Source organism: Rattus norvegicus, chromosome 10, assembly GCF_036323735.1.
Source record: "Rattus norvegicus strain BN/NHsdMcwi chromosome 10, GRCr8, whole genome shotgun sequence".
NCBI lineage: Eukaryota > Metazoa > Chordata > Mammalia > Rodentia > Muridae > Rattus > Rattus norvegicus.
Genome location: NC_086028.1, coordinates 58,470,917 through 58,482,775, shown reverse-complemented (window position 1 = coordinate 58,482,775; position 11,859 = coordinate 58,470,917). Strand labels below are relative to the sequence as shown.

Sequence of the window (11,859 nt, the reverse complement as noted above, 5' to 3'; positions counted from 1 at the left end):
CTAGAAGAAGCTTTGGGCATCCTTATAAATAATTCCTGGGTAAAACTTCAGCTCCACTGAAGCTATTATACTGCCTAAGCATACTGCCCTTACATCCTAAATGACCTGGGAGTCTATTATACACACATATTTTGTCCGTTGTGTTGATATCAGGATTAAAATAATGTGATAGATTTAGTTATATGGTTAGAGGGTAAGGGTGTACTTTCTACTCTTGAGGTCATGCCCCAGCTAGTCTTCAGAAATAAGCATGTTTGGTATGTCAGAGCTGACTAAGAAAGCTGAAGAAGAAAAATGAACCACATGGAACTTTTTCCTCTAAAGATAAATAACTGAATCCAAATGCAAGAAATTTTGTCCTGCTGGTGCTGTTTAGTCTAGCATGTTGATAATGCTTGCTTTCTTCCTTATTTCTATATAGACAATAAGAACTTACTACAATATGGAAAGGCATCAATAAAATTTTGTTCATTTGGCTTCATTAGAGGCTGCATTTCTAAAGGAAGAGAAAGATTTCAATTTGGCATCCAGCCGTGATAATACATCCCAACCAAGGCACCTGAAAGGCAGTGCCACTCACTGGGAAAGTAAGTTTGAGCCATTCCCATGACAGTGCTTCTCATCTCCCTCACCTGGTTCATATGCAATTCTCAGTCAAAGTTACACATGAGAGTCATAAACTGCAGAGCTTCAAGCTGGAGATACAGCCCAGTGATAGAGTGCTTGTCTAGCATTCCCAAGACACTCAGCTCAATCCCCAGCACTGAAAAATAAGTGAAGCACAGAGGTTTCCAAAAACCCATTTTATATATAAAAAACCTGGTTGCATTACTAAATGTTGATCTTGATATGGTAGGCTTTAGGTAGAACCTCATTCTACATGTTAGAAATTCAAAATTTACAATTAATGATAGTTCTGCTGGTCTGTTGACCACACTCAGCGAAATAAAATGATATAATATTTTTTTCATCATAAACTTTTGAACAGTTCCCCAATAAATGTGATAACCATAACCTCTTGGAGGGAGACTGCCCAGTGTATTTTAAAGTATTCTGAACAAATGAATATTTTAATAATTTAGCTAAGGGCTAAAAAATATCTATGTATTTGTTGTCTTTCTCACAGAGATGCCATCATGCTGAAGTGACTCAATTTGCGAGAATGCATTTTATACTAATGTTAATAAATTAATAAATGCTTTCATTAATGAATTACATAAACAAATCCTATCTAATGTCATAAAGCCAGTAAAATCAAGACTTTCAGGTTATAAGGTCAGTAAGACATCAGCTCACTCACCACTACCACCACTACCTCCAACCCTGGCCTACTTACCCAGAAATGTCTCAGGGTGACTCCATGGCCCTGGTCTAAAATCCTGCTCCCATTTATGCATCACAAGCATAGGGAGGATGGTCTCAACAGCATCACCTGTGTGTGCACCACACCTGCTCGCTTTGCTCATCCTGCTTATCCCTGGGCCTAAGGGGCCCTGCATCCCAGAGGAGTCTATGTCCTAGAGGAACTAATTTAAAACAAAGTAATTATCCGGGTTCTATCTAGAGCCAGTTCTCTCAGAGGCCTGTATTTCTGATCATAGACCCTGATCATACATGACTATAGTTGGAAAATGGTAGGAATGGAGAAGTTGATAGTGGGTGCTTATTCATCCCTGTGGTCCTGTGTCAATGGAGTTTGCATTTGGGGAGGTGATGAAGAATGGTTGAAGGAGCCAAAGAAGGTACCAAAGACTGTGAATACTTTGTCTACAATTTTCCACAGGAGGCCACTACATGTTTTGAAGCAAAGTACCATCATTAAAGACATGCTTGAGAAAGGGTCCTTTGCAATGTACTCAGACTATAAGCCAACTCCCTGTAAGCAGACTCTAGAATATAAAAGCATGCTACTAATAAAAAATCAGACTTACATAACCAAACTTTGTAAATTCAGCAACGTCAGACGAACTCCCCTGGGCCATGTTCAATTTATCCTCAATCAACATTATAAAAAAGTTCAGACTCCCACTTCATTCATTATTTTTACCTCTTTGCCTCCATAGGGGAGCTTTAACATCATCCACCGCCAACATCCCAACATTCTTTGTATGTACCTGTATGATATGCTCTTCCAATCCCTCTAAGTAACGATTTAGCCATAGGTGACATATAATTCTTTCTCCCTCTGCTTCCCCTGGCTTCCCCCTCACACTTGGCAGTCATAAGCTGGAAGTGGTGCTTTTGCTACTTGGAAATATGCATCCTTGTCTGCTTATCTGGTTGTTATTGTTTGAATTAACAATTTATTTGGAGGCATGGAGATATTAGGGATTCCACAAGATTTCAGACACAGCATTCCATGATTATGTTAACACGAGAGCATCCAAGTTTTCTGTGATAATCAACATTATTCACCTCAGGTAGAAGGATATCACTGCTCTTAGTATGTTTGCTTATTTTAGAACCAAAAGCCTAAACTCCTAATGCAGTGAAACCACTGTTACCTTGCCCAGCAGAGTAATTTACCTTTTGAGAACTAATCCTTTGAGCATACCATGTTCAACCTGCCATTTCTTACTTAATCCATAGCTGTAAACGTCATCTCTTCAATGGTTTCAGCTCACTTTCATACATGCAGCTTGCCAGAAGCTCACTCCAATCCTCCTACACATGGTGCTTGACTTTTGCTCAGAAAGTTTCCTGATTACATAAAGAAAAGTAACTTGAAAGTTCCCTTAGCACTTGGAGAACTGATGAGATCTGGTTTGTGTTGATTACTTTAGAGAATGTGGGGGAGATGGACCTAAATGCATTTTTTGTTTTGTTTTGATGTATGGAAATCTTAATTTTCAACACCATTTGTTACAAACACTAAAGTCTAATGAACTGTCTTCATTTTCCTCAACCAGCAAAAGATGGCTGAAGAGTGGACCTATTCCAGGATGGTAATTCACATCCTTGATCCCAGCACTCACGGGGAGGGGGCAGGAGAAATGTGAGTTTGAGGCCAGTCTCTGATACGTTATAAGACCTCTCTCACTAAATCCAAGACCTGAGGATATAACTCAGTGGTAGAGCACATGTCTAGGGAGTGTAAGATTATTTGATCCACAGCACCCCAAACGTGATCTTACCTGTGATAGCAGGTCACATTCTGACCTGACACACACCTTTTTGTGTTTCCCTATTATCACTTTTCCTCAGTCACAAGACTGAAAACCAGAGGCTCCAAATTCGCCTGTTTTGGCCTTTTCCAAAACTGACTTTGATTTTCGCTTTCTTTGCTTTCACAAATTTTATTATCATGTCATCAATCTGCATACAATAATTTCTGTTAGGTTATCTAGTCCAGAAAAAAAGGTATCTCTATTCTTTATTCAACCCTTAACTTCTTAAATCATCATGTTATAGTTTTAAAGATATCAATCTTAGACATACAATAGTCCCCTTGTTGTGTTTCAATCTTTCATGGTTTCACCTATGGACAATAAACTATGATCCAAAATTATCTTGAAATTTTCAGAAATAACAAATGGCTGTGTTTTAAGTTGAATACTTTTTCAAATGCTTATTGGCCATCTATATTTCTAGTTTAAGAGCTGTCTATTCAATAGGGTTGTCTATTTGCTAAATGGTTGAGGTTTGGGTGATTTTGGAGTTCAAGATATTAATTTCCAGTCAGTTGTATAAATGGTAATTATTTTTTTCCCGCTGTAGACTTTCTCTTGATGCTGACACTATTTCCTTTGTACTGCAAAACCATCTTGCTTTCATGTAACCCCGCTTGCCAATTCTTTGGATTTTTTTTTTTTTTTTGCGGTATTAAGGGTCCTTTTCAGAAAGCCCTGGCCTATTCCTGTTTCCTGAATTACTTGGGTTATGCCTTCCTGTGGCAGTTTCAAAGTGTTGATTCTTACAATGAGGTCTTTGATTGTTTCCCAGTGGATTTTTGTACAGGGTGACAGATGGGGAGCTGGTTTCATTCTTGTATATGCATATTCAGCTACTCCATCAATATTTGATGAAAATGTGCCCCTTTCTCCAATATGTACTGTTGATGCCATAGTCAAATGAGGTGGCTGTAAAAGAATAGGTTAATTTCTGGATGATTTATTTTATTCCATTGCCTTATGTGTCTATTCTGTGCTATTACCGTAGAGGGCTTGAGAGTTTGATTTGGTTTTGTTCCTATGACTATGTAGTATAATTTGAGATTGGTTTTTTTCAAGCACTATTCTTTCTGCTTAGAATTGTTTGGTCTATTTGGGGCCTTTGTGTGCTTCCAGTGAATTTTAGGATCCTTTTGTTTTATAACAAAGGGTCACTGAAATTTTTATAAGAATTGCGTTGAGTCTGTGGAGAACTTTTGGTGAGATAAGCCTTGTTACAATATTGATGACATTACACAAGAATATGTGAGATCCTTCTATATTCTAATGGTCTTTTCGATTTCTATCTTTAGGGTCTTAAAACAGTTTCTTTGGCTTTGTTTATTCTTGGGCATTTTTAAGCTATTGTGAATAGTTTTGTATTGATTTCTTTCCCAGCAAGTTAGTTATTAGTATCTAGAAAAGCTACAGATTTTCATGCCCTGCTAGTTTGTTGAAAGTATTACTCAGGTCTAAGAATTTTCTACTGGAGTCTTGAGTGCCTTTTAACTATAAAACCATGACATCTATAAATTGGGACACTTTGACATCTTCCTTTGATATTTGTGTATCTTATTTTCTTGTTTATTACTCTACATAAGACTTAAGTGTGCTATTGAATAAGAGTGGAGAGGTTGATTACTCTTTTCTCATTGCAAATTTTGGAGGAAATCTACTTTTTTCCTAATTTAGCATAACGTATGGCTAGAGATTTGTTTTATAAAACTTTTATTGTGTTGAAAGATGTCCTAAATGTGGTGGTGGTGGTGGTGGTGGTGGTGGTGGTGGTGGTGGTGGTGGTGGTGGTGGTGGTGGTGGAGGTGGTGGTGGTGGTGGTGGTGGTGGTGGTGGTGGTGGTGGTGGTGGTTTGTTTTCATTATGACATTTTCATGCATATGTGTTGTTCTACTTCATACTTTGTTCTAAGCTACCTCCTTCATCCATGGCCTTCCCCACCCCATCTTCCCCATACACAGCCCTCACCCTGCCTCCATCTCCCTCTCACTGGTTTCCTCCAGACAGTTCCCACTCTACTTTTTATATCACATGTGATCCATTACCTTATCCCCTGTCTCAGAACTATTTGTCCTCTCCCATAATACTCTTCCTACTTTTGTAAACTATGCCCATGTGTTTTCAGGTACACACATATACATTCATTTTAATCAAAATTTCTGAGTATGAGAAGGAAATGCAGAGTATAACTTTTGTTGCACATGGCGATGCCCTGATCTACCTATCCTTATAAAAAGGTAATAATTTCAGTTTTATTGATAACTAGATAAAGTTCTATTACATATATTACCATATTTTCTTTATCCATCCATCTGTTGGTAACAAACAGGCTTATTCAATTCCTGAATATTATGACTAATGCGGTAGTAAACAGATGTACAAGTATTTTTAGGCACGATGACTTAGAAGCCTTTGAGCATATATCTAAGAGTAGTAAGTATAGTTAGTAAAAATATAGTTCTATTTTTAGTCTTTTGCGGAACCTCTATGATGATTTTCATAATTGCTGGACTTGTTTACATTCCCTCTGGCAACAGATAGGTGATCTCTTTCCTCTACATCCTCATCAGCATGGATTTTTAGTTTGTTTGTTTTTTCCTTTGTTTTCCCTTGTTTTGTTTTGGTTTTGGTAACCATTCTGAATGGGGTAAAATGGAATCTCAAAACAGTTTTAATATTTAATGTCTTTACCAGATTGCTGAAGATGCTGAGGAAATTTTCAAATTACTTATTAGCCACTTATATATTTTTTTATTTTTAGGACTATCCAATTCATTAATCCATGTTAAGTAGACTTTTTTTTTTATTTTGATGTTTTCTGGATGCCAGCCTAGCTTCATGTTCAGTGAGAGACTTGCCTCAAAGGAACAGGGTATAGAGTGATAGAACAGGACACCTGAAATCTGCTAATGGGTATGCACACACACATACACCTACACATGCACACGCACATATACCTACACATGCGCACACGAGCATGTGTGCGCGCACACACACACACACACACACACATACACACACACACACACACCAAAATGACAACTGTCTGTAGAGCCAGGCAGTTTAACCTGATTTAAGCATTACATAGGATATACATACACAAACATCACATGGTACCCAATATATGTGTATAATTTTGTTTCTATATATCAGTTATAATTCAAGTTTAATAGTAAAATTTCTATTTGGTTTTCAAGAATTATACTGAGACTATAGAAAACTATAAATATGTCTCTTCATTTGTCATCACTTGTTTATACATGCTTTATCACAGTATGCAATAAGAGCCATATGGGTACCATCAACCATGGTGAGTGCTTCTGCTTGCAAATCTATACATACGATATCACAAACCACACAAGGTGAAAATGAGTGTATATAAAAATTAGTGAACAATAGTGCAGATGCCAAGAAGTGCATGCTGACAGGAGCCTGATATAGCTGTCTCCTGAGAGGCTCTGCCAGAGTCTGACAAATACAGAGGCAGATGCTTAGAGCCAACCATTGGACTCAGAACAGGGTCCCCAATGGAGGAGTTAGAGAAAGGACTGAAGGAGTTGAAGGGGTTTGCAACCCCATAGGAATAATAACAAACATCAATCAACCAGACCCCCCCCCAAGCTCCCAGGGACTAAACCACCAACCAAAGAGTACATATGTAGGGACCCATATGTAGCATATGTAGCAGAGGATGGCCTGGTCAGATATCAGTGGGAGCCTTGGTCCTGTGAAGGCTCGATGTCCCAGTGTAGGGAAATGCCAGGGCAGGGAGGTGGGAAGAAATGGGTAGGTTCGTGGGGGAGCACCCTCATAGAAGCAGGGGGTGGGGAGATGGGATGGGGGGTTCCAGAAGGGAAACCAGGAAAGAGGATAACATTTGAAATGTAAATAAAGAAAATATCCAATAAAAGAAATATTGGTGAAATACAAATTAAAAATACCAACAAAAAAACAGAAACCAAATTTAAAATGTAAATGAATGAAAAAAGACCAACAATACGCACCTAAAACAAGGCATAATTAATACAGACTAAGAGAGGAGATAATGGGAAAATTTTCTTAGGAAGAATACAGAATTTTTATTTATCAATGAAAGCTACATTTTAGACTAAGAGACAGGAGACACACAATACTAAAGTATCACTATGAAAGAATAAAGTGTGATTTAAAACAGTTACAGTTTTTAAATTACTGAATAAATGTTAATATTGTAACAGCCAAAAACAGAACTAGTTTTTACACAATCTCTCTCTAACTACTTGCTGTTTGCCTGTGTATGTGTGTGTGCCACAGCACAGGCATGGATGTCAGAAGGCAACTAGTGTAAGTCGGTTCTCCCCTCTACCATATAGGTTCTTGGGGTTAAATTACTGTCATCAGGTTCAGCAGAAAATCACCTGAATCATCTCGATGGCTCATATTAAAAGATTTTATATATGCCTTCTCAGGGTCACCTTGAATTAACAAATTGGAAAACTCTACAAGCAAATCATACGGAGCCCTTCTTAACCAACTAGATGTTTCTACTTCTATTTTAATTTTGGGGCAATTATATAATATGTCCCCTTAACAAAATATTCCCTAGTGAAAAAAAGAAGTAATATTATAATGATATCCAGATATAATTTATCTATTAAATAAATTTCAATCATTACCATCATAGACAGAAGAAAACTTTCTTCTTACAAATAACTCTGTTCAGTGCTCCCTTCATGTCTCTGTTCCTCAGGCTGTAGATGAAGGGATTCAGCATGGGAGTCACCACCGTGTACATCATGGCCATGACAGTCTCCTTCACAGTAGAGTTATTAGCTGATGGACATAAGTACAGACCAATGACTGTCCCATAGAACAGTGACACCACAGACAGGTGGGAGCCACAGGTGGAGAAGGCTTTACGGATGCCTCGAGCAGATGGGACCTTGAGAATGGAGGAGACAATTCGGACATAGGACACAATGATGAGCACAAATGGAATGACAAGGATGATGCCTCCCATGACAAATATCACCAACTCATTAACATGGGTGTCAGAGCAGGACAGCTTCAGCAGAGCAGACATGTCACAGAAAAAGTGGGGGATCACATTATCCTCACAGAATGACAATCTGGCCATGAGCAGGGTGTGCAGCATGGCATGGAAGGTAGTCAGCACCCAGGACAGCACCACCAGACTCACACAGAGCTTGGGGCTCATGATGCTCACGTAATGAAGGGGGAAGCAGATGGCCACATAGCGGTCATAGGCCATGGCCACAAGCAGGAAGCTCTCGAGATCTCCAAAAAGCAAGAAAAAGTACATTTGTGTCAGGCAGCCTGCATAGAGGATGGATGTGTCCTGGCTCTGCATGTTCTGCAACAATTTGGGCATTGTGACAGAGGAAAAGCAGAGGTCAGAGAAGGACAAGTTGCTGAGAAACAAGTACATGGGTGTGTGGAGATGGGAATCCAGACAAATGAGGATGATGATAATGAGGTTCCCCAGGACAGTGGTGAGGTACATGGACAGGAACAGGGCGTAGAACAGTTGCTGGTGCTCTGAAGGGATGGGCAGACCCATGAGAAGGAACTGGGAGATCACAGTTTGGTTCTCTTCTATCATATTGTATCATCAGAATCTTTAAGAGAAAAATTTAAAATTCCCCTTAAGTCCAAATAAAGATGAACATATTCCTATGAGATACAATCTTCAAAGTGTTCAGATAGTGACTGTACCCTCATCAACTGAAAGACAGTAAGTTAAATTTCTTTGTTTTGACCTCTCTAGTTGGTCTTGGCTGTCTTGGAGCTCCCTGTGCAGACTAGGTGTGCCTGGGACTCTGGTTCCTGAGTGCTGGGATTTAAGGCATCCACTACCATGCCTGATTTAAATGTTCTTAATTTATTCCCATGACTAACTCTAAGCCACTTCTCAGTCATTGTCACTGGTTATTAAAAAGAATAATGAAATTGGCTCCTATTTCCTACCATAAACAGTCACAGGTCAGCTGCTCTCCTGGTAATGCAATGGCCGTTTATCCTCAATTATTGGAACTGGGTTTTCTTTCTTATAGTAGCTACTGTTTCCTGGCACTTCCTACTAAATATTCCTCATATAATTTTCTATGGCTATATCCCTATAAATGCTTGCCTATTTCCATGGCATTATCACCTAAAATTCTTAGCAAAACCACTGTTACCTTTAGTATTCTGCCACCAACTGCTTATTGCTTATTTCTCCATGGGTGTAACAGGGCCATCTTCAGCTCAGTAAACATCAAATACCTGTACAACTCACCCTGCCCTTTTCCCCATCTTCTCCAGTTTCTCATATCTCAGGGGGGAAAATCCAGGTTCATGTAAGAGATGTTGGAATTTTTATTCATCCATTCATTCCCGTGGCTATCAACATTCAATCTAGCAAATCCCATAGCATCTGTCATTTCATTTCTTTCTCAGTCATCCATGCTAATTCCTATTGCCATTTACCTTCTGGATGGTCTCAGCGCCTTAATAGAATATTTCATCTCCTTTCTTCCTCACCCTATTTCAGTCTTCTCACATTGTGACTATCTGAAATGAAACTGATCATTGTTCCTCTAGTTGGAGTGGGGAGGAGGGTCTCTTGTTTTTCAAGATCCAAAACTCCTTTTAAAAACACCACACACACACACACACATACACACACACACACACACACACACACACGCACACACAATCCTTTATACCTCCACAGTAACTCTCACATACCCCCCACACACACCCACACACACACACTCACACACGCACACACACTCACACACAATCCTTTTATACCTCCACAGTAACTCTCACATACCCCCACACACACACACCCACACACACACACTCACACACGCACACACACTCACACACAATCCTTTTATACCTCCACAGTAACTCTCACATACCCCCCCAACACACACACGCACACACTCACACACAATCCTTTTATACCTCCACAGTAACTCTCACATACCACTTTTATCAACACTAGACTTGGAGGCTCTTATGTCCTAACTCCAGCCCACCACAGTTGCTGTCCCGCTGCCTTAGTGCCATCTTCTCTTAGCTCCCGTTTCACCAGGCTTTTTCTATAGTAGATTTAATATATTGATTTTATAGTAGATTTAATAATATAAATTTAGTGGCTTTAGCCATCACATTAGGCTACCCAACACACTACAATTTATTCTGAATAGACAACCAGATGACTTGTGTCTATGAGCATTTTGTTTCTTGAGTAATAATGTCCATATGATTCATTGATATTGAGATGAATACTAAGTTAAGTAATTTGGAGAGAAAGAAATAAGTAAAGGTGATTTGGGGACTTCATTTCAGTTTGTTTCCATGTATACATATATTAGTTTCCTCAAAGCTAAAAGGGAAAAGAAGACTGTTCAGGCATTTGAGAAGTTCCTACCTTGAAGAGCCACAATTGAGCCCAGTTGCTGGAATTTTCATCTTACCAATACTATTTAATCTAACCATACTAATAGTTTTTACATTTAGACATGATCTTCCAATGTTGCAGTTGGAAAAGCACCAATAAAATCTTATATACCTACCTATCTTAGAATAGACCGTCCCTGAGAAATGAACAGGATATACCTCTGATATCAAGGCTGTTATATAGACTAACAAAGAACAAGGACACTACTTGCAGAAGGTGTCACTGATCAACACCTGAGTTCCAGAGCCTCCATAATGCTGTTCCTCATCTCTCTCATACTGTACTTGTTCATTTCTCAGTCAGACTGCACATAAAAATAACAAAAGGCGGGTTGGGGATTTAGCTCAGTGGTAGAGCACTTGCCTAGCAAGCGCAAGGCCCTGGGTTTGGTCCCCAGCTCTGGAAAAAAAAAATAATAACAAAAGGCTTAGATTTAGTCAAAGAAACACCTGGTTATCCTAATAAAATCTGATTCTGATCAGTAAGTCTTGTGTGGGCTCAAAATTCTATATTTTAAACATTCAAACTTTACACTTGGTGATGCTTATTTTGCCAGTCTGTGAACCACACTTTGATAACCATATGCTTTTTAAAATAACAGGTTTTTATACTGCTCCCCAATAATCGTTATTATAATCTCTTCAAGACGATTATCTAGGCCTTTTTAAGCTCCTTGAATAAGCCAATATATAACAAGAACATCTGTATAAAATGTTTTCCTCAGGGGGATGCCCTTTTGTTGGTGTGATACAATCTTGTGATAACACATTGCCTACTAATAATAATGAATGCTATACTAAAAATGTTACAGGTGACAACATCTAACCAGAACATTTCTATAATATGGGGAAAGCCTTGGGAGCATAGAGAGGAAAAGTATATCTAAAAAATGTCTGCAGAGTATCATGAGACTTTGAAATTAAAGTCTTCAATTAAAGTTAGGGAAACAAAAGCCTTAGCTCACTCACCTTCCTTCCAACTTACCCAGAATGCTTTGAGAATCCCAGGCCATGATCCAAGCTCCTGTTGCCATCTACTCAGTGGAGGTATAGGAAAAACAGCCTTGGTAGTCATCACCGGCGTCTCTTCCTTCCCTGCTCACACTTCTCATTCTGCTCATCCCTGGGCCTAAGGGGTTCTGCATCCCAGAGGATTCTAAATCCAGGAGGAGCTCATTAAATAAGACAAAATAATTATTCCAGATTTCTCTAGGACAAATTCTCCTGGAGTCCTGCAGCAGTG

General features: G+C 39.0%; 1 protein-coding gene across 2 annotated transcripts; it reads right to left on the bottom strand.

The window, feature by feature from the left end:
• Window positions 1–6,387: 6,387 nt before the first annotated feature.
• Or1e1 (olfactory receptor family 1 subfamily E member 1) lies at window positions 6,388–11,859 on the bottom strand. 2 transcript variants are annotated; one of them, XM_063268673.1, is made up of 2 exons: window positions 11,586–11,859; window positions 6,388–8,782 (listed from the first exon to the last, which is right to left on the bottom strand). In XM_063268673.1, the coding sequence occupies exon 2, from the start codon at window positions 8,764–8,766 to the stop codon at window positions 7,822–7,824; it is 945 nt and encodes a 314-aa protein (XP_063124743.1). In that variant the 5' UTR covers window positions 8,767–8,782; window positions 11,586–11,859; the 3' UTR covers window positions 6,388–7,821. The 2 variants fall into 2 exon arrangements, with proteins under 2 accessions (XP_063124743.1, NP_001000024.1); NM_001000024.1 differs by lacking the exon at window positions 11,586–11,859 and having other exon boundaries at window positions 7,822–8,766.

Bases quoted from the DNA above. Each gene is read 5' to 3' on its own strand.
- Or1e1 (XM_063268673.1), bottom strand. From the start codon at position 8,766: ATGATAGAAGAGAACCAAACTGTGATCTCCCAGTTCCTTCTCATGGGT.